Here is a 24,045-nt window from a genome sequence, read left to right on the forward strand (position 1 = left end):
ATCGGTGCCGACCAGCACTCACCAGCCCGAGAGGCTTGTCTGCTCAGGTGCCGGCTTCTGTCGGATCCCAGGGAAAGGGCTGGGGTTGGCGGCGTGAATGCGGCCTGCGGAGGGTTGGTGCACCACGGCTAGCCCGGAGGGAGTCCGGGGAAAAGTCTGCACCTGCCGAAGAGGCAAGAGACTTTATCTTCCTTCTTTGTTTCCTGGTGTGCGAGGAGAGGGTATTAAGAGCGCTGCTTAAAGGAGCTCCAGAGACGGGCGCGAGCCGCGGCTAAAAGCGCGGACCCCAGAGGCGGGCATGAGACGCTAAGGCTGCTGCTGCCGCCACCAAGAAGCCTGTGTGCGAGCACAGGTCACTCTCCACACCCCTCTTCCGGGGAGCCTGTGCAGGCCGCCGCTGCCAGGGTCCCGGGATCCAGGGACAACTTCCCTAGGAGAACGCACGGCGGGCCTCAGCCTGCTGCAACGTCACGCCGGCCTCTGCAGCCGCAGGCCCGCCCCGCACGCCGTGCCCCTCCCTCCCCGCGGCCTGAGGGAGCCAGAGCCCCCGAATCAGCGGCTCCTTTAACCCCGTCCTGTCTGAGCGAAGAACAGACGCCCTCCAGCGACCTACATGCAGAGGCGGGGCCAAATCCAAAGCTGAGCCCCGGGAGCCGTGAGAACAAAGAAGAGAAAGGGAAATCTCTCCCAGCAGCCTCAGGGGCAGTGGATTAAAGCTCCACAATCAACTTGATGTACCTGCATCTGTGGAATACCTGAATAGACGACCAATCATCCCAAATTGAGGGGGTGGACTTTGGGAGCAAGAAATATTATTTTTTCCCCTTTTCCTCTTTTTGTGAGTGTGTATGTGTATGCTTCTATGTGAGATTTTGTCTGTATAGCTTTGCTTTTACCATTTGTCCTAGGGTTCTGTCTGTCCGTTTTCTTTTTTTAGTATAGTTTTCAGCGCTTGTTATCATTGGTGGATTTGTTTTTTGGTTTGGTTTTTCTTTCTTTCTTTTTAATTACTTGAAAAAAATTTTTTACTAATTATTTTTTGTTTTTTATTTTAATAACTTTTTTTTTTTAAAAAAATCTTTTTCTTTCTTTCTTTTGTTCTCCCTTTTATTCTGAGCCGTGTGGATGAAAGGCTCTTGGTGCTCCAACCAGGCGTCAGAGCTGTGCCTCTGAGGTGGGAGAGCCAAGTTCAGGACATTGGTTCACCAGAGACCTCCCAGCTCCACGTAATATCAAACGGCAAAAATCTCCCAGAGATCTCCATCGCAATGCCAAGACCCAGCTCCACTCAACGACCGGCAAGCTATAGTGCTGGACACCCTATGCCAAACAACTAGCAAGACAGGAACACAACCCCACCCATTAGCAGAGAGGCTGCCTAAAATCATAATAAGTTCACAGACACCCCAAAACACACCACCAGACGTGGACCTGCCCACCAGAAAGACAATTTCCAGCCTCATCCACCAGAACACAGGCACTAGTCCCCTCCACCAGGAAGCCTACACAAGCCACTGAACCAACCTTAGCCACTGGGGGCAGACACCAAAAACAACGGGAAATACGAACCTGCAGGCTGTGAAAAAGAGACCCCAAACACAGTAAGTTAAGCAAAATGAGAAGACAAAGAAACACACAGCAGATGAAGGAACAAGGTAAAAACCACCAGACCTAACAAATGAAGAGGAAATAGGCAGTCTACTGGAAAAACAATTCAGAATAATGATAGTAAAGGTGATCCAAAATCTTGGAAATAGAATAGAGAAAATGCAAGAAACATTTAACAAGGACCTAGAAGAACTAAAGAGCAAACAAACAATGATGAACAACACAATAAATGAAATTAAAAATTCTCTAGAAGGAATCAATAGCAGAATAACTGAGGCAGAAGAATGGATAAGTGACCTGGAAGATAAAATAGTAGAAATGACTACTGCAGAGCAGAATAAAGAAAAAAGAATGAAAAGAATTGAGGACAGTCTTAGAGACCTCTGGGACAATATTAAATGCTGAACCACCATTCAAATTATAGGGGTCCCAGAAGAAGAGGAGAAAAACAGAGGGACTGAGAAAATATTTGAAGAGATTATAGTTGAAAACTTCCCTAATATGAGTAAGGAAATAGTTAATCAAGTCCCAGAAGCACAGAGAGTCCCATACAGGATAAAACCAAGGAGAAATACGCCAAGACACATATTAATGAAACTATCAAAAATTAAATACACAGAAAAAATATTAAAAGCAGCAAGGGAAAAACAACAAGTAACATAAAAGGGAATCCCCATAAGGTTAACAGCTGATCTTTCAGCAGAAACTCTGCAAGCCAGAAGGGAGTGGCAGGACATATTTAAAGTGATGAAAGAGAAAAACCTACAACCAAGATTACTCTACCCAGCAAGGATCTCATTCAGATTTGACAGAGAAATTAAAAGCTTTACAGACAATCAAAAGCTAAGAGAATTCAGCACCACCAAACCAGCTTTACAACAAATGCTAAAGGAACTTCTCTAGGCAGGAAACACAAGAGAAGGAAAAGACCTACAATAACAAACCGAAAACAATTAAGAAAATGGTAATAGGAACATACATATTGATAATTCCCTTAAATGTAAATGGATTAAGTGCTCCAACCAAAAGACATAGACTGGCTGGATGGATACATAAACAAGACCTGTATATATGCTGTCTACAAGAGACCCACTTCAGACCTAGGGACACATACAGACTGAAAGTGAAGAGATGGAAAAAGATATTCCATGCAAATAGAACTCAAAAGAAAGCTGGAGTAGCAATTCTCATATCAGATAAAATAGACTTTAAAATAAAGACTATTATAAGAGACAAAGAAGGACACTACAGAATGATCAAGGGAACAATCCAGGAAGAAGACATAACAATTGTAAATATTTACGAACCCAACATAGGAGCATCTCAATACATAAGGCAAATGCTAACAGCCATAAAAGGGGAAATCGACAGTAACACAGTCATAGTGGGGGACTTTAACACCCCACTTTAACCAACGGACAGATCATCCAAAATGAAAATAAATAAGGAAACGCAAGCTTTAAATGATACATTAAACAAGATGGACTTAATTGATATTTATAGGACATTCCATCCAAAAACAACAGAATACATTTTCTTCTCAAGTGCTCATGGAACATTCTCCAGGATAGATCATATCTTGGGTCACAAATCAAGCCTTGGTAAATTTAAGAAAATTGAAATCGTATCAAGTATCTTTTCTGACCACAAGGCTATGAGACTAGATATCAATTGCAGGAAAAAAATCTGTGAAAAATACAAACACATGGAAGCTAAACAATACACTACTTAATAACCAAGAGATCACTGAAGAAATCAAAGAGGAAATCAAAAAATACCTAGAAACAAATGACAATGATAACACGACGACCCAAAACCTATAGGATGCAGCAAAAGCCGTTCTAAGAGGGAAGTTTATAGCAATACAATCCTACCTTAAGAAAGAAGAAACATCTCAAAGAAACAACCTAACCCTACACCTAAAGCAAATAGAGAAAGAAGAACAAAAACAACCCAAAGTTAGCAGAAGGAAAGAAATCATAAAGATCAGATCAGAAATAAATGAAATAGAAACAAAGAAAACAATAGCAAAGATCAATAAAACTAAAAGCTGGTTCTTTGAGAAGATAAACAAAATTGATAAACCATTAGCCAGACTCATCAAGAAAAAAAGGGAGAAGACTCAAATCAATAGAATTAGAAATGAAAAAGGGGAAGTAACAACTGACACTGCAGAAATACAAAGGATCATGAGAGATTACTACAAGCAACTACATGCCAATAAAATGAACACCCTGGAAGAAATGGAAAAATTCTTAGAAATGCATAACCTTCCAAGACGGAACCAGGAAGAAATAGAAAATATGAACAGACCAATCACAAGCACTGAAATTGAAACTCTGATTAAAAATCTTCCAACAAACAAAAGCCCAGGACCAGATGGCTTCACAGGCGAATTCTATCAAACATTTAGAGAAGAGCTAACACCTATCCTTCTCAAACTCTTCCAAAATATAGCAGAGGGAGGAACACTCCCAAACTCATTCTACGAGGCCACCATCACCCTGATACCAAAACCAGACAAAGATATCAGAAAAAAAGAAAACTACAGGCCAATATCACTGAGGAACATAGATGCAAAAATCCTCAACAAAAGACTAGCAAACAGAATCCAGCAGCACATTAAAAGGATCACACACCATGGTTAAGTGGGGTTTATCCCAGGAATGCAAGGATTCTTCAATATACGCAAGTCAATCAATGTGATATACCATATTAACAAATTGAAGGAGAAAAACCATATGATCATCTCAATAGATGCAGAGAAAGCTTTCGACAAAGTTCAACACCGATTTATGATAAAAACCCTCCAGAAAGTAGGCATAGAGGGAACTTACCTCAACATAATAAAGGCCATATATGACAAACCCACAGCCAACATTATTCTCAATGGTGAAAAACTGAAAGCATTTCCACTAAGATCAGGAACAAGACAAGGTTGCCCACTCTCACTACTATTATTCAACACAGTTTTGGAAGTTTTAGCCACAGCCATCAGAGAAGAAAAGGAAATAAAAGGAATCCAAATTGGAAAAGAAGAAGTAAAACTGTCATTGTTTGCGGATGACATGATACTATACATAGAGAAACTTAAAGATGCTACCAGAAAACTACTAGAGCTAATCAATTAATTTGATAAAGTAGCAGGATACAAAATTAATGCACAGAAATCTCTTGCATTCCTATACACTAATGATGAAAAATCTGAAAGTGAAATTAAGAAAACACTCCCATTTACCATTGCAACAAAAAGAATAAAATATCTAGGAATAAACCTACCTAGGGAGACAAAAGACCTGTATGCAGAAAACTATAGAACACTGATGAAAGAAATTAAAGATGATACAAATAGATGGAGAGATACACCATGTTCTTGGATTGGAAGAATCAACATTGTGAAAATGACTATACTACCCAAAGCAACCTACAGATTCAATGCAATCCCTATCAAACTACCAATGGCATTTTTCACAGAACTAGAACGAAAAATTTCACAATTTGTATGGAAACACAAAAGACCCCGAATAGCCAAAGCAATCTTGAGAACGAAAAATGGAGCTGGAGGAATCAGGCTCTCAGATTTCAGACTATACTACAAAGCTACAGTAATCAAGACAGTATGGTACTGGCACAAAAACAGAAATATAGATCAATGGATCAGGATAGAAAGTCCAGAGATAACCCCAAACACCTATGGTCACCTTATCTTTGATAAAGGAGACAAGAATATACAATGGAGAAAAGACAGCCTCTTCAATAAGTGGTGCTGGGAAAACTGGATAGCTACATGTAAAAGAATGAAATTAGAACACTTCCTAACACCATACACAAAAATAAACTCAAAATGGATTAAAGACCTAAACGTAAGGCCAGACACTATCAAAACATACGCAGAACACTCTATGCCAGAAATCACAGCAAGATCCTTTTTGACCCACCTCCTAGAGAAATGGAAATAAAAACGAAAATAAACAAATGGGACCTAATGAAACTTCAAAGCTTTTGCACAGAAAAGGAAACCATAAACAAGATGAAAAGACAACCCTCAGAATGGGAGAAAATATTTGCAAATGAAGCAACTGACAAAGGATGAATCTCCAAAATTTACTAGCAGCTCATGGAGCACAATATCAAAAAAACAAACAACCCAACCCAAAAATGGGCAGAAGACCTAAATAGACATTTCTCCAAAGAAGATATACAGACTGCCAACAAACACATGAAAGAATGCTCAACATCATTAATCATTATAGAAATGCAAATCAAAACTACAATGCGGTATCATCTCACACCAGTCAGAATGGCCATCATCAAAAAATCTACAAACATGGGTTTCCCTGGTGGCGCAGTGGTTGAGAGTCCGCCTGCTGACGCAGGGGACACGGGTTTTTTCCCCGGTCTGGGAAGATCCCACATTCCGCGGAGTGGCTGGGCCCGTGAGCCATGGCCGCTGAGCCTGCGCGTCCGGAGCCTGTGCTCCGCAACGGGAGAGGCCACAACAGTGAGAGGCCCGCATACTGCAAAAAAAAAAAAAAAAAATCTACAAACAATAAATGCTGTAGAGGATGTGGAGAAAAGGGAACCCTCTTGCACTGTTGGTGGGAATGTAAATTGATACAGCCACTATGGAGAACAGTATGGAAGTTCCTTAAAAAACTAAAAATAGAACTACCATATGACCCAGCAATCCCACTACTGGCATATACCCTGAGAAAACCATAATTCAAAAAGAGGGCTTCCCTGGTGGCGCAGGGTTTCCCTGGTGCGCAGGGGTTGGGAGTCCACCTGCCGATGCAGGGGGCACGGGTTTGTGCCCCGGTCCGGGAAGATCCCACATGCTGCGGAGCAGCTGCGCCCGTGGGCCATGGCCACTGAGCCTGTGCGTCTGGAGCCTGTTGCTCCACGACAGGAGAGGCCACAGCAGTGAGAGGCCCGCGTACCACAAAAAAAAAAAAAAAAAAAAGAGTCATGTACCACAATGTTCACTGCAGCTCTATTTACAATAGCCAGGAGATGGAAGCATCCTAAGTGTCCATCGACAGATGAATGGATAAAGAAGATGTGGCACATATATACAATGGAATATTACTCAGCCATAAAAAGAAACGCAATTGGGTTATTTGTAGTGAGGTGGGTGGACCTAGAGTCTGTCATACAGAGTGAAGTAAGTCAAAAAGAGAAAAACAAATACCGTATGCTAACACATATATATGGAATCTAAAAAAAAAAAAAAAAGATCATGAAGAACCTAGGGGCAAGACAGGAATAACAATGCAGACCTACCAGAGAATAGACCTGAGGACGTGGGGAGGGGGAAGGGTAAGCTGGCTCAAAGTGAGAGAGTGGTAGTGTATATATGGACATATAAACACTACCAAATGTAAAATAGATAGCTAGTGGGAAGCAGTCACATAGCACAGGGAGATCAGCTCTGTGCTTTGTGACCAGCTAGAAGGGTGGGATAGGGACAGTGGGAGGGAGGTAGTCGCAAGAGGGAAGAGATATGGGGACATATGTATATGTATAACTGATTCACTTTCTTATAAAGCAGAAACTAACACACAATTGTAAAGCAATTATACTCCAATAAAAACGTTAAAAAAAAAAAGTTGCCCCCACTCGCCGCAACTAGAGAAAGCCCATGCGCAGCAACAAAGACCCAACGCAGCCAAAAACTAAATAAATAAAATAAAAATAGAAAGAATTGAAATGTATACATGTATACGCATGTCCACAGCAGTACTCCTTACAATAGCCCAAAGAAGGAAACAGCCCAAATGTCTACCAACAGATGAATGGAGAAACAAACTGTATATATGCATACAATGGAATATTATCCAGACATAAAAAAATGAAGTGCTGACGCATGTAGATGAATCTCAAAAACATTATGCTAGTGAAAGAGCCAGACATAAAAGGTACGATTGCATTAATATGAAATATCCAGAAAAGTAAACCCAGAGGCAGGATGCAGATTGTGGGTTGCCAGGGGCTGGGATATGGGGAAATGGGAAGAAACTGCTTAATGGGTGTGGGGTTTCCTTCTGGGGTGATGAAAATATTACAGAACTGCATGGGGTGCTGGTTGGACAACATTGTGACTATGCTAAACATCCCTGAATCGTTCATTTCAATCTTATGTTAAGTATATATCTCACCTCAATAAACAAATAATATCTGGTTAATTTTTAAAAATTTACTGGTGAGGTTGAACTTTTTTTCAGGTGATTAGCCATTTGCAAATGAAATGTTTATATCTTTTGACCATTTAGGTATGGGAGTCATGGTTTGTTTTTTTTTTAATGGTTTGGTATGTACATTTTACATTGTAAGAATATTAACTTTTTATCTGTCTTAGTTATACTATTTCCCCAGCCTATTGTTATTTAATTTTATCATTTTTTACAGTTTTTCATTTTGTGTAGTAAGCTGTTTTTACCTTTTTTTTTAAAGGTATAATTGACATATTAATTTCAGTTGTACAATGTAATGATTTGATACTTGTATATATGTATATATATTTCAAAATGATCACCACAGTAAGTCTAGTTAAAATCTGTCACTATATATAGTTACAAAAAATTTTTTTTTCTTGTGATGAGAACTTGTAAGTCCATTGGGTTTTGTTTGTTTGCTTTACGCGGGCCTCTCACTGTTATGGCCACTCCCGTTGCGGAGCACAGGCTCTGGACACGCAGGCTCAGCAGCCATGGCTCACGGGCCTAGCTGCTCCGCGGCATGTGGGATCTTCCCGGACCGGGGCATGAACCCGCGTCCCCTGCATCGGCAGATGGACTCTCAACCACTGCGCCACCAGGGAAGCCCCAAGTCCATTCGTTTTAAGCTTTGAAATTTCTTCTTTGTAGAACGGGTAAGTATTAATCTGTTTTCTTTTTCTGTTTAAAAATTTCTCTTATAACAACTTAATGGTTTGACTTTTAAAAATAAAATTATTAATCCAGCTAGAATTCATTTGGTGTCTCGTATAAAATGAAGATGAAAATTTTTCTCAAATAACTAATTGTTTGAGGGCCATTAAAAAAGAACCACAACAAAACCCCCAAAAATGCCTTTCTCCCATACTAACTTGCGGTGTCCTCTTTATCATATATAGCGTACATACACTTGGCATTTAAAGATTTAAATATTTTCAACTTTGACAATTTGAATGACCCAGGAAGACCACAAATATAGTATTATAAATTGCAAAATAATTAAAAATTATACTACATGTAAAGTAATATTGAGTTTTTCTGAGTACTAATTAAATTACAAAGCATGTGGGAACAAGCTACCTAGCCCCTACATTTCAATGAAACTTGATTATTTTTCACTCATCCTAAGGCATTTTCTGGGGGAAACTTACACGCTTTAATGAGAGCAAAGGGGTACTGGGGTCCCTCCTGGCTGCTTCCCACACTTACAAGAATATTTTGTGGGAATGTCAAAATATTTATTTAAGTTTATTGCCAGGAAGTGGAGCAGTTGTTTGACTTCTGTTGGCCTCCGGAGTTATAGAAAGGATTGCTCTATTTATTGTTTATAGAGAGAACCTACATACAATCATCTGTATCTTATCTAAAACCCCGTCTTCCCAGATTAAACCAATTTCTCTCCTTAGGATCTGAAATAACTGAAGGGCATGAGGTTCAATCTGGCTGATAAAGGAACTTTCCCATACTTCCTTCCAAAAAAATATTTGTGGAATGTTCAAAACTGAATTACTCACTGAAGTTAAAAGTTGGGAGATATATTCTTCATCTTTCCCTGAGTGGAAGCTTCCTTTCTGCTTTCCTGTAGCAATCTATTTGCACAATTTCTCTAGGGATTGTGGTTTTGCAAGGTTTGTTACCCTATTTTTAAAAAACAACAAATGCTGTATCAATCTCACTCAATATTTTCGGTCTTTTTCTCCTCTTATTTCATTTTATTTTCTGCTTTTCTTTAGTTTCTACATTTTTACATTTAAACATAACTCATTATATTTATTTTAAATATTCTCAGTTTGGTCTCTAAAGCAATCATTTTTAAGGTCTTACATATTTTCACTTTTATTAACCTACATATTATGTTACTGCTCTCTCTTTTTTTTTTTTTTTTTGTATTGATGTTTAAGAATGTGGTGTGCAAAATCTAGTTTGGGGGAATTTACAGAGAATCTCTTTGTGCTTAAGTGTTTGATCAGTTTTTGTACAATATCCAAACATTTCCATTTCATTCACACTATAAATCTGTTAAACATAGCCATTTGGATTTTGTAAAAAGCAATTAAGTGACTATGCTATTTGAATTTCTCTTTTTTTTTTTTTTTGCTTGCTTGCTATGTTTCCATGACCCGGTAGTGTGATGATACTGTTTACTGCAATGGAAACCAGAATTTGTGGGTTTGAGTCCTGAATTATGTAACCTGGGACAAGTCTCTGATCTGTTAGGGAGATTAGCTTCTCTAACTGGGAAATAAGGCTGGTGAGTTCTAAAATCTCCAAGAGACTTTCCACTGGGAATGATCTATATTTTCATTACTTTTGCTCTGTATTTCTCCTAGTTTTATATTATGTATTTTACCATTTTGAAGCATGTAAATTAAATATTTGTTTTAATTATTTATACTGATCACTTTCTAATAAGCATTTGTTTAATACTTAATGCTTAAAAAAAAAAGTGTTCATAATTACCTCATTCAATCATTCCAACAATTACATTAGTTAGATATCTTTGTTCCCATATCATGGATTGGGAAGCTGAGGCTCGGAGAAGTGGCTTGCCCAAGATCCCGTAGCTGGTAACTGGCACCTACCAAACTTGAAACCATGGCTCTGGTTCGAAAACCAGTGCTCTTTGTATTGCTCTGTGTCACCTCCCTTGGATGTTTGTGGCGGAGAGTCAGACACTGCCCTCTGCACGGCTGCCTTTGGAGAAGCTGCTCAAGGGCCCCTCTACCCAAAACCATGTGGCCCCTCTGCTCCCACCTGCAAAGCTTCCCGGTCAGCCTGAGCAGCTGCAATTCCAGAAGCAGCTGAACTGTCAGGAAGTCAGATAACTACCACCCTCCAACTCAAGGTCAAGCACCTGCAGAGGGGTCTCTTTCTAGATATATTAGTGTTCTTTACATAAACTTAGTGGCATAAAACAACAAAAATATATTCTCTTACAGTTCTGTAGGTCAGGTATCCAACATAGGTCTCCCTGGGCTAAAAAATCAAGGGGTTGGCCTCCTTTCCGGAGGCTCTAGGGGAGAAGCCTTTTCCAGCTTCTAGAAACTACGCACATTCCTTGTTCCCTTTCATCCATCTTCAAAGCCAACTACAGTGGATGGAGTCATCACGCACATCTCTCTGACCCTCTGCCCACAGCCTGGAGGGTCTTCCAGTCTTAAGGGCTCATGTGATTAGAGTGAGCCCACCTGGATAATCCAGGCTCATTCCCCATCCCAAGGCCCTTAACTTTAATCACATAAGGTAACATATTAACAGGTTTGGGGGATTAGGACGCCTTCTTTGGGGAAGGGCATTATTCCGTCTACCGTATTTAGGCAACAAAATCATCTCATTCTGTGTGAATGTCAAGCAACAATGCGAGCTCTCAACGGCGTGTTAGATTTTGTTAACCTTTTGCTTTTAGGACCGCAGTTGAAATCTACACCCCATCTCTGCCATCTTGGCGGCTTGCTGACCATCCAGGCCAATTCAGTAGAAGATACTCCATTCTCACCCCCAGATTGCCCTGTATTTATTCCCCCAAACTTCTTCTTCCACTGTGGACTACCCTTTTACCCTTTCCACAGTTCTCTTATTTAAAGTGAATTTCCCTACACTAAGTTTTTTTTCCACAAAATTCTCCTACAGATCTTCCTGCCTTATGTAAGCCCGGACTCTCCCTAGAAGATGCTATTTCCCCAGCACCATTCCTGATAGAAAGTTCCTCCTTTTCCTCCCTGACTGCATGAATCCTTGGGTCCACGGCAACATCGGCATTTCCCAGCTACTTATGGCTGCCTCTGAACCATAACATTTCTGCTCCCACGCAAAAAAACAAAGTCCCCTTTCCTTTAGATTCAGGCCATCTGATTATAGATTCTTTCTCACCTTGTCTCCACTTTGCAAAACCCTCACCTTCTAATTCTCCCTGATGGAATTATGCCCCCAGTTGCTGTCATTTTCCTTCCTGCCCGAGGGCACAGCACACGGCTCATCACAGCTGTCTCAGCTACTGCAATTTATTTATTTACTTATTTGTTTATGCTGCCCCATGGCTTGTGGGATCTTAGTTCCCCGACCAGGGATCAAACCCGTGCCCCTTGCAGTGGAAGCGTGGAGTCTTAACCACTGGACCGCCAGGGAAGTCTCAGCTACTGCAATTTAAGGGCAACTTCAGTCATCACGTGGGCAGCAGCACCCACACAGTTGAGTAGACACGTAGCCATGAATATTACAAAAAAAAATCCATCAGAGGAAGGATGACAGAGAGGAATAGGGGCTTGCTGTATTTTTTTTTTTTTTTTTGCGGTACGCGGGCCTCTCACTGTTGTGGCCTCTCCCGTTGCGGAGCACAGGCTCCGGACACGCAGGCTCAGTGGCCATGGCTCACGGGCCCAGCCGCTCCGCGGCACGTGGGATCTTCGCGGACCGGGGCACGAACCCGCGTCCCCTGCGTCGGCAGGCGCACTCTCAACCACTGCGCCACCAGGGAAGCCCGGGGCTTGCTGTTTTGTACAGGGTGATTTCTCAAGGCCTCTCTGATAAGGCGACATGTGTTTACAGAGAACTGAACGAAGTGAAGTAACAGGTCAAGCAGGTGTCCGGAAGAACAACATTCCAGCGGGGGAGAATCACACGCAAAGCCGCTGAGATAGAAGTATAGTCGGTATGTTTGAGGAGCAGCAAGAAGGTCAGTGCCGCTGGGGTAGAGCGAAGGGGAGGTGAATAAGTGATGAGGTCAGAGCAATAGCGGGGAACGAATCTGAAGCCTCTACAAGCGATAGAGTGACGTCATGAGAATGCGACTATCAGCTCCTCGGGAAGCTAACACAACTCTAAACCTGCAAGTACACGTTAGCATCGTATGAAAACCGATTACCCATGTTCAATGGGTAGACTTTATTTTATGTAAATTGTATCTCAATAGAGTTGATAAAAAATTTTAAAAAGGAATAAATGTTCATGGACAGCACATAGGAGGCGCTAGATAAATCCTTGATTGGAGGAGTGCATACATGAATAATTAATGAGGGGTCACCAGCTCTTGCCTGACCTGCCCACATCCCAGGATCGCACAGTTTCTAATCCGGGCACAAAGCCTAGCCTAGGCAGCCTACATCACAGGGCAGGGGGTGCGGGGCAGCAAATATAGACTGATAGATATAGCAAGCACTGACAAAATTACTATTTATGTCAAGTCAAATTAGATGAATAAGAATACAGTGTATCTGACCAACAAAATTAGATATATATAAAACCTACAGCCAAAAAGAGAAAATTTATTCTTTTCAAATACACATAGATGTTTTGAAACTCTGACCCAGCTTTAAGACACAAAGGAGATCGCAACAAAACAACAGACCAGAAATTCTAACCATGATACACTTAAGCTAGTAATCAGCAATTAAAAGACAATTTAGAAAAATCCCTTATGTTTGGGGACTTCCTCGTAGTCCAGTGGCTAAGACTCTGCGCTCCCAATGCAGGGGGCCCGGGTTTGACCCCTGGTCAGGGAACTAGATCCCACATGCTGCAACTAAAAGAGATCCCACATGCCGCAACTAAAAACCCCACATGCACAACGAAGATCCTGCGTGCTGCAACTAAGACCCGATGCAGCCAAATAAACAAATAAATGAAATAAATGTTTTTTTAAAAATCCCTTACGTTTGGAAACTTTAAAATTCACTTAAAAAAATACCTGGATTACAGAGGAAACCAAAAATGATACCAGTGCCTGGATAGTTTATAGGCCAATTTTATGTAATTTTCCAAATATCTACATAATCTGTCTTATGTAGATATTCAGAAAAAGGAAAAAGAGGAAAAACCATACAGTTCATTCTATGAGTCTAATAAAGCAAAGTATCAATGTAAGAAAACAGTACCAAAAAAAAAAAGAAAATTCTAAGCCTCTCTTAATTTTGAACATAGATGCTGTGTGTGGGGGGGGGGGAAGGGATGGAGAGGAAGTGAGATTATGTATAAAAGGAGTGGGTGTTGTAAGATATTAACATCTAATGAATCTAGATGAGGGTATAGAAGTGCTCTGTGGGTTTGAAAATTTCTAAACTAAAAAATTAATAAGACTTCTTCTCCTTAAAAAAACACAACTCTATGGCAGTGTTACGGGTTGAATTATGTCCTCCCCAAAAGACATATTCAAGTCTGAACCCCTAGTGTCTCAGAATGTGATTTTATTTAGAAATAGGGGGTTGCAGATGTAATTAGTTAAGATGAGGTACTACTAGAGTAGGGTGGGTGCTTAATCCAGTATGACTGGTGTCCTTAGTCACACAGGGAGAAGGGCCATGTGGCCAAGGGGACAGGGACTGGAGGGATGCTGCTGCAAGCCAGCGACTGACAGCCACCACCGAAAGCTGGGAGAAACAAGGAAGGACCCTCCCCTACAGCTTTCAGAGAGACCACGGCCCTGCTGACACCTTGATTTTGGACTTCTGGCCTCAAGAATTGCGAGGCAGTAAATTTCTCTTATTTTAAACCAGCTGGTTTGTGGTACTTTGTTATGGCAGCCCCAGGAAACTAATATCGGTAAATACAATATTTAAGTGAAAATTTAGAATTGTTCCCATTAAAGTTAGGAATAAGGAAAGGATGACCTACTATCTCCACTTCAATTCAATGTTAGAGAGGAAGAGGGAAAATTGTCTATTTTCAGTTGACAGAAAATTCAAGAGAGGGACTTCCCTGGTGGTGCAGTGGTTAAGAATCCACCTGCCAATGCAGGGGACACGGGTTTGAGCCCTGGTCCAGGAAGATCCCACATGCCGAGGAGCAACTAAGCCCGTGTGCCACAGCTACTGAGCCTGCGTGCCACAACTACTGAAGCCCGCACACCTAGAGGCCGTGCTCTGGAACAAGAGAAGCCACCGCGATGAGAAGCCTGCGCACCGCAATGAAGAATAGCCCCCGCTCGCTGCAGCTAGAGAAAGCCTGCGTGCAGCAACGAAGACCCATTGCAGGCAAATATTAAAAAAAAAAATTTTTTTTTAAGTATCTCATTCCTATATACCAGTAATTAGAAAATGCAACAGGAAGATCCCAAATCACAATTTAAAAAACACAAGAAACCAAGATAAACAGGAATAAATCTTTGCACATGGTATCTATGGAGAAAATGACAAAACATTATTGAAAGAATGTAAAAGTAGATCTGAATAAATGTCCATGAATGGGAAGACATCATCAAAAAGATATAAATTCTCTCCCATTTTAATCTATAAACTCCACGCAATTCCAGTGAAAATCTCAATAGATTTTTTGTGGAACTTAATGGGATGATCCTCAGTTAAGACGATTTTGCAGCATGACATGGAAATATTTGACCTACAAGTTATAAAAACGTCTTATCAAGCTATCCTAATCAAGAGAGGGTGTGATTAGCCTTAGAAATACACAAATACAATAATAGAGAGAAGAGAGAAGCCAGAATTAATGCAGGAATATACAGATGTAAGTGATAGAAGTAGCACTGTAATCTATGAAGAAAGACTGCACTATTTAGTGAATGGCATGGAGATAACTGGTTAGCCATAAAGGATAAATGACGTTAGATTCTTACCTTACACCGTTCCCAGAACAATCAATTCTAGGTAGATTAATAATATAACGTAAAAAAGCAAAATTTAAAAAAATGTAGAATATCGTCATGATCATGGAATAAGGAAGAATCTCTTAAAACAAGACACAAAAATCATAAAGAAAAATATTGATAAATCTGATTTTTTTTTTTGCCTGCATTGTGTCTTCGTTGCTGCACGAGGGCTTTCTCTAGTTGCGGCGAGCGGGGGCTACTCTTCGTTGAGGTGTCCGGGCTTCTCACTGCAGTGCCTTCTCTTGTTGTGGAGCACGGGCTCTAGGCACATGGGCTTCAGTAGTTGTGGCGCATGGGCTTAGTTGCTCCGTGGAATGTGGGATCTTCCTGGACCAGGGCTCGAACCTGTGTTCGCTGCATTGGCAGGCGGATTCTTAACCACTGTGCCACCAGCGAAGTCCTGATTGTTTTATTAAGTTAAAGCTAGTTGCTAGTATAATAAAACTCCAAAATTTGTAATGGCTCAAATGCAGTCAAAGTTTATTTCTACTCATTTAGTAGTCCAAGGCAGGCTCCTGATTGAGGGGAAGCTCTCCTCCACGGGGTCACTCAGGAACACAAGCTGATGGGATCTCTTCCATCTTCAACCCATGCCCTTCAAAGTCACTGCAGTCAGCTCCACCCTAGTCAGCCAGAAGGGGGAATAAAGTGTGGAGGCAGATAAACCAACTTCCTACAAGCCTTGGTCGGGAAATGTGGTTGAAATATAGTCACAAGGCCATTCCTACTGAAAGGAAGTCAGGAAAGCCCAGGGTAGCTCTGTGTCCACCAAGAGGAAGTGGGTTTTTTGGTGAACTTCCGTTCAACATAAGACACTATCCACAAAGATGGGAAGGTCAGCCACAGACTGGGGAGTGATATTCTCGGTGTATATAATACAGGATTCGTTATCATAAAGGCACCTCCGAATCAGTAACAAACGGACAACCCAATCGAACAATTGACAAAGGATAGGAAGAGACCCAGTTCACAGAAAAATCTATAAAAAAATCTACAAAAATATGAAAAAACACTCCACGCTGCTAGTAATCGAGGAAATGCCAAGAAAATAAAGGATACCGTTTTTTGACCAAATTTGGCAAACACTAGAATGATTGGTAACAAATAATCCAGTGTCGGCTAGGCTCAGGGAGAGGGCCCTCTTACACCCTGGGATGGAACTGTGAACTGGTACCGTCTTTTGAAGGACAATTTGGCAGCATCCATCAGAATTTAAAGTAAGAATTCCGGGCTTCCCTGGTGGCGCAGTGGTTGCGAGTCCGCCTGCCGATGCAGGGGACACGGGTTCGTGCCCCGGTCCGGAAAGATCCCACATGCCGCGGAGCGGCTGGGCCCGTGAGCCATGGCCGCTGAGCCTGCGTGTCCGGAGCCTGTGCTCCGCAACGGGAGAGGCCGCAGCGGTGAGAGGCCCGCGTATCGCAAAAATAAATAAATAAATAAATAAATAAATAAAGTAAGAATTCCCTTTTGCCCAGCAGTTCCACTTTTAGCAATTTATCCCAGAGGCATAAGCATTCATTCCCACAAAGGTATATGTACAAGAATTGCCCGTACAACTTTTCTTTTGAGCAATAGTAAAAAGTAAAGATCACCAAATGACAAATGGCTAAACAAATTATGGCAATCCGTTATGGAATCCATATGGAATACCATACAATGCAGTAAAAGAAAAATTGAGGTAAGTCTCAAGTATCGTCATGGGAAAAGTTCCAAAACATTAAATTGAAATTAAAAGAGTAAGTCTCAGAACAAGAGAGATAGGACGATTCCATATATTTAAAAATCCTCACATCTATGTGTGCATGTGTGTATGTGTGCACGTGTGTACATACATACACACATGTATATTAATGCATAAAACCAAAGTTCTGAAAAGATACATGCCATGCAGTTTTAGTGGTTTATGTTGCGTTTTGGACAATTAATACGTATTATCTGTGTAGTTAAATGAGAGAAGGTCTCAATCAGGCCAACATAGAAAAAAAGAATCAGATCTTGCTTTTATTTGGCCTTCTACTCAATAAGGAAATAGCCTTGCTAAAGAACAGAGACATTTCCTCAGATTGCCACATGGCCTGAGGAAAGACGCTTAAACATTACCCATCGTCTTTTGTCCTAGTGTAATATTCTGCAAACAACCCTCTGATCATTCGGGTTTCCAGGAAGCTTGAAAGTCAGAATGCTTGGATTCCCCTCGGGACTCAGTCCACTCCCCAGGAACTGCCCTTGGCGAGGATGTGGCTGCCTGGTCCAAAGCGACGCCCCCTCCCTGGGGGGCAGAGGGTGTCCTCGTCCCTGTCTGGTCCCCTTACCTGGGCCAGGTGGGACCTCTCTGCACCGCTCCTGAGTGTGCTGCTCAGACCTCCCTTCAAGAGAACCTGCCAGGGGGAGTGGGGCTGACAGCTTCCAAGGCTCTGGGATCTTCTGCAGTATACACACCAAGGCCATGCCCTCCCAGGGCTCCCAGCCAATCACTAAGCACACTGCGGGGTGGGGGCAGGCGGGGGATGAACAAGAGCTGGGCCACTGGGGCACCCATGCAGGACTCCTCCAATGGGCGGTCTTTGCCCTGGGGCTCCCCACCAGCCCCTGGGAGCCTTTCTGGGAGCCACGCAGCAGACTGAAGGGCTTGCAACCTTCCTTTCTTTCCCTGCCTCTTTCCACAGGTGTCAGGCCAGAAGCTTCTGGTCCACGCTTTTCCCTCTCCCCTTTATCCTTCACAGACATTTCTCCGTAAACACGCCTCCCATTTCGTCTTGGCCTCTGCCTGCCAGAGGCCCTGAACTGACACCCTCCTAGCTTCAGAGTTCCCCATAGGTCGGCAGCTGCATCACAGCCCCACTCTCCCCATAAAGTCTTGCTTTCCGCTCCCCTTATGTGGTTCCCAAGAGCGCCCCAGTGGGTTCCCTGCATGTATTTAAAACTCCATCCCAGAGTTTGTACCTGGGGGAACTCATCTTGCGACAGGAGGCTGACATTATGACCCCTGCAAAAGAATATCCTCTATTTGAAATAACGAATTAACGTTTTGAAGCAGAATCTTTTCAGAGTCAAAAGAAGATTAAAGACTCATATGGCTGAAATATATGGAGACGTGGAGGGTCTCCACGAGGATGATTTCCATACAGACAGGAAGATCTCTGTGATGCAGACACAGGGTCATGTTCCCAACGACATGTTCATACCTGAAGCACGTGATGCTCCAATCAGCCTTGCTCGAATCAGTCCCTCTCTCTTTTTGTTTCTTATTAATTTAATCTTTCCCCGAAAAATTTCCAGGTGATAGTCCAGTTTCTCTTTCAAATCATCTGGAAAAAAAGTCAACACTTGACAATTGTAAACTATAAGTACAGAAATTAAACCAATTTCCCACAATTTTCATTGATTCCTAAAAACTATGCTATTCCATAAATGTTCTAACCTTAAAAGAAAATTTTATCAGACGAACATGCATAAAATGTGAACAAAACGTGAACAAAAAGGGATTCAGCATCGAAATCAACTGCAGACATCCTTCTGTGTTTCTAGTGAAATACCTCTATTTTAATAAATCACTATTAAAATTTTAATAGAAAAAGCATGAGTTATGACTCTTTGGGGCAATTTGACTTTATTATTAATAATCGTGCTCTTAACTCTGTAATAATTCCCAGGGAGGTTATCACACCACTCGAGTCTCAGTTTCCTCATCTGTGAGAAGGCAGACGTACCATATTCCTTGCAGGTCTGCAGTGAGAGGAAGAAATCCACGACCCAGCACAGAGCCTGGTACCTAACGGTCACTCAATAGTTGGAGGTTAATATGAAGTCTCTGGTGAGATGGATACAGATGCCTCAGAGGTTTAAACTCCTAAGTCCTAGGAATCTGGATCAGGAGGCTGGGGCGCAACAGAAGCAGGTTCACTGCAGTCTCGTCAGAAGGAGGGATCTCTTTCCTTGTCTTTAAGAAGAGTGCCAGGGCCCTGCTCAGAGGCAGACTGCAGGCCGCACAGCTCTGCTTGCAGGGTAGGGGCAGTGTCTCAGCTCAGATGTCTGCAAACCCCTCCCAACATCCGGGACCCAGAGGAACTCTGTGCGGCAGACCTAGGAGTAAATAAGGCCGTTCTGGCAGTGGTCATTGCTGACATGAAGTGGAGGGTTTGGGTCCTTCAGAAGATGGTCATGTCGTTGGCTTGTAGTCGAGAGGTACCAGGACTATGAGAAAGGTGGACAGTAGCAGGTCAGCTCTGGACATGCCTCTCGTGTAACTCAATGGGGGCAGGTGTCTGGGCCCCTGACCCCTGCTATCCCAAGCTGAGGAACTCCATCAGCAGTACCAACTGCTATGAGCTAGAAAAGACTAGCTACAGTTGAAGAAAGTTCTCCTAAGGCCCACATGAAATCGTTGTGGATTAAAGCAGGGGTACATCAATCCTGAGCTTCATCAGGACACAGAACACCCCATTTCCTGTTTGAGGTTCTGTGTGGGTCCAAGACTAAGCTCCTTGGTGGGGTGGGTGAAATGACCACCAACCAGGTGACCGTGGATCCAGGAGGAGAAGCAGAGTGTCCGGTCCAGCAGTCCAACCATCCCTCAGCCATGAGCAGTGAGTCCTCTGATGCCTAAAGAACATCTGAGAAACCAGGTATGTCTCTGAACTCCTGACATAGATCTGAAAGGCTGTGGGAGGTTCCTTGGTCATCCTGGAATTGCATCTCCATGGCAGGATCCTTGTCCTTCTGGGTGAGAAGTTAGAACTCCACAGTCCAGCAAAGATCCCACCCAGCTCCCTGCTCATGGCTTTACTGGGGCCTTCCTGCCCCACACATGGCCAGATGTGTTGCTCAGGGTACCGGTCAGATAAGGAAGCTGGCCGTCCCTCCACATCCCCTCCTAGGCACAAGACCAGAAATAAACAGTACTGGACCCCTCTGATCTGTGTGGCTCTCACACAAATAATGTCATACGTGATAGTGCCTGGCCAATGAGTGGAACTCCTAAATGTAGCTGACATTAGCTTGAGTTCCCTTTCACTTTTGAGTTGACGCATCTAGTTATTTCTCCGAGGTGAACCTCCCGGGACACCTTCTTTCCTTCCTCTGCCTGTTCCTCTTCCTCCTGTTTCTCCTCCTCTTTTTCTGTCCCGGCCCATAGTGGGTCAGATTCATGGTGGATTAGGTAAACTGTTAGGTAGAAAACTTATCCAATACAGATACATTGCTTCCATGAGAAATGCACCTCACAGGGAACCTGCAGACTTCAAAGAGCTTATCCTTAATCTGGGCCCTCCTGGCTTGCCTGAGGTTTGTAACTAAGTTGTAAACTAGACAGCTAATCTCAGATGCTAAATGGAGTTAATCAGATTTTCTTCTAGTGTCACAGTTCCTTAAAACCAGTGAACATGGAGGAATAAGCCATTAAGTGTAGTTGGCGTGATTAGAATTCTTTCATGTAAAGTACCTAGATTGTGTCATTTCCCTGCATTAAGCCTTGGAATCGTTCCCCATTTTCTCCAAATAAAATTCAAACAATGCCTTCAAGAGGGGCTGCCTTTTTACGTTTCTGGTTTCAGGCCTACCCCCTCCCTCCTAACACTATACTCACACATAATCTACATCAAATACACAACTATTCCAAACTCACTATGTTTTCTCTTGCCTCTGGGCCTTTATAATGCCATTTCCTCTGCCTAAAATACTTTTTCCTTCCTCTCCATCGATATAAGCCCAACTCAGCCTTCAGACCTCAGTTCAGAGAGCACTTTTTTTAAAAAAATTACTTTATTGAAGTATAGTTGATTTACAATGTTGTGTTAATTTCTACTGTACAGCAAAGTGATTCAGTTATACGTATACATATTCTTTTCCATTAGGATTTATCACAGGATATTGAACATAGTTTTCTGTGCTATACGGTAGGACCTTGTTGTTTATCTATCCTATATGTAAAAGTTTGCTAGATATCACTTCTTGAACGTCATGCGTGACCTTTAAAGACCAGCTTGCCCCTACATTTGTCTCATGGAAGCACTAACCATTCCATTAGCCCAACTCCATAAGGACCGGGACTGGCTCTCACATCGCCATGAGTGCACCAAAATGCCTGCCTCAGAACCCACCGGAAAATGTTCTTTGTATAAAATAACTCAAGTGCCACAGAGATAGCGCTGCCTTCAAAGTAGGTTAGATAGATGATTAGCGTCCTGTCTTACCAAATTCACTCATGTCATCTACCAAAATAATTTCTTCAAGGATATGCTGTGGAGTGAGAGTCATGACACTGGACACTGTCCGAAACAAGGCATTAAATTCTTCATTGTGGAAACAAATGACAATGCTGGCAGTAGGTAGGTTGGATGGGTACCGTTTTTTATGACACCTGCAGGCATAAGCAAGAGGAAGAAAACGATTCATCTAAAAGCCTTAGATGTTTTGAGGACTCATTCAAACACCTTTCTTTATTCATATTTTTTCCTCTTTATTCCTTTAATCAATGATTATGATAGTAAGGTGACAGTACATTTAAAATACAAAAATTAAGATACAAAAATTTCTTTAAACTTTTTATGTTGTTCTAATATTTTCTAAATCATTCCTCCCTTCTTAATGCCAGTAATAATTGCTTTTTCCTGAGACTCTGCTTTGATAATATTAGTTCTGTTTTGAACATAGTATAAACACAAATTATTCCTATATTTTGGTTTCTATCATAAAAACGAATTAATAAGCTTATACGCACTGAAAGTTTCAAATTAACTTTACTGTTCTATCTTCAAAGAAAACCTATGTGCTGTTCTTACATTTGTGTAGTCTATTACAACAAAGAAATGTAACGGACATGGTGTAATTAGATTTCTTCCAAGGCTTTGACAAAAAATGTTTTACTATTTTTTTGTGCACTTGAGAGAAGAATAGACCCTGAATTCTAGTAATATTCGTTTTTAGCTGTTAAGTATTGTTTGGATTGCTATATTATTTGGTTGTGTTTTGAAATATTTTGGTTGTAAATGACAAACCCACTGGAACTAGCTTAAGCGTAAGAAAGAGATTCACTGTAAAAGGACCCAAATGTCCCACAGGACCTAGCCAACAGGCAGGAACCTGGAGCCTCCAAGAGCAATTCTAACCAGAGGCTTGAAAGCCACCTGGACATGCTCCATTTCTGTTCTTGTCTTTACATCTGGGAATAATTATAATGATAACAATAACTACATCAACCTACCTCATAGGTTGTGAAGTTTCAATGAATTAATATATGTAAAATGCTCAGGTCAGTGCCTTGCAGTCAGTATTCTACAAGGCTCATTACATGACTCTTATTCTCTCTCTGCAACCTGGCTTGTTTTCCCTCCTTTACTCCACAGAGTGGGAAATGCGGCTGACGCCAGTGTGTCCTACAGTCCAGCATCCAAGGAGAAACTGCTAAGACTTCCCCCTTCCCCAAAATTCACAGGACAGGATTCACTGGCTCAGTTTGGCTTAGGTGCCCATCATGGCCAGATAGTGGGGTCAAAATAGAAAGTCACTCCACGCACTGCCGCCGTGTGAAAAGGACGCAGTGGGTAGGAAACCCCAGGGAAGGACGTGCTGGGCAGGGAGTCCCACAGGGATCCTGGACAGACTTTCAGGATATTTATGGATTGATGTCACCTTGGAAGAAGAAGACCTTGTGCTGGTTAACATTTTTATCCAAGAGTAGATGAAGATATAGAAGGCATGCTTACCGGGTGGAAATGGACTCGTGCTTCAAGGAATGAGAATATGAGATGACAGAACCAAGAAAAGACCTGAGAGGATGGGAAAAGGGAGCGAGTGCTGTGGGCTGCACGTGACCTAAAACGTCAGGTGGGAAAATGTCGCCTCACAGAAACAGATAGGATTAAAAGGCTTGCATTCCAGTAGGATCACTGTGTGACCAAAGAGCAAGTAGATGAGACACAGAGACAGAGAGGATGCCTCCAACTAGAGAGAGACGGTGGTCCAGGGTGAACTCAGGCTACTCGGATCAATCTCTAGGATTACATTCAGTCCTGGGTATATCATTTTCAGAAAACTATAAACTGAGGCCCTTCGGAGGAATGGGACAATGATATTGAAGGAGGCTGAAACCACGTCACACGTAGTTACATCCCTAAGAGAAGCCTCATGTGTATGGGTTTCTCTAAAATTAATTGATAGGGGCTTCCCTGGTGGCACAGTGGTTGAGAATCTGCCTGCCAATGCAGGGGACATGGGCTCAAGCCCTGGTCCGGGAAGATCCCACATGCCGCAGAGCAACTAAGCCCGCACGCCACAACTACCAAGCCTGTGCTCTAGAGCCTGTGAGCCACAACTACTGAGCCCGCGGGCCACAACTACTGAAGCCCGCGCACCCAGAGCCCGTGCTCCGCAACAAAAGAAGCCACAGCAATGAGAAGGCTGCGCACCGCAACGAAGAGTAGCCCCTGCTCACCGCAACTAGAGAAAGCCCACGTGCAGCAACGAAGACCCAATGAAGCCAAAAATAAAAAAAATTAAATGCTAAGAGAATAATTCACAATTCATTCTACAAGGCCAACATTACTCTATAACAAAACCAGACAAGGACAGTCAGGACAAATACAAATTCATAGCCCTCACGAACACTGATATAAAATTCCAAACAAA

At 42.2% G+C, this 24,045-nt stretch overlaps 1 protein-coding gene across 4 annotated transcripts in view; it reads right to left on the reverse strand.

The window, feature by feature from the left end:
* Positions 1-24,045, reverse strand: part of GALNTL5 (polypeptide N-acetylgalactosaminyltransferase like 5) — a 127,144-nt gene that overhangs the window by 32,863 nt on the left and 70,236 nt on the right. For all 4 annotated transcript variants that reach the window (XM_070046281.1, XM_070046283.1, XM_070046282.1 and 1 more), the window contains 2 exons: positions 21,612-21,778; positions 18,606-18,728 (listed from right to left, as the gene is read on the reverse strand). In XM_070046281.1, coding sequence (XP_069902382.1) covers positions 18,606-18,728; positions 21,612-21,778 — 290 coding nt within the window. The remainder of the gene's footprint in view (positions 1-18,605; positions 18,729-21,611; positions 21,779-24,045) is intronic.

This window comes from Globicephala melas, chromosome 9 (assembly GCF_963455315.2).
Source record: "Globicephala melas chromosome 9, mGloMel1.2, whole genome shotgun sequence".
Classification (NCBI taxonomy): Eukaryota; Metazoa; Chordata; class Mammalia; order Artiodactyla; family Delphinidae; genus Globicephala; species Globicephala melas.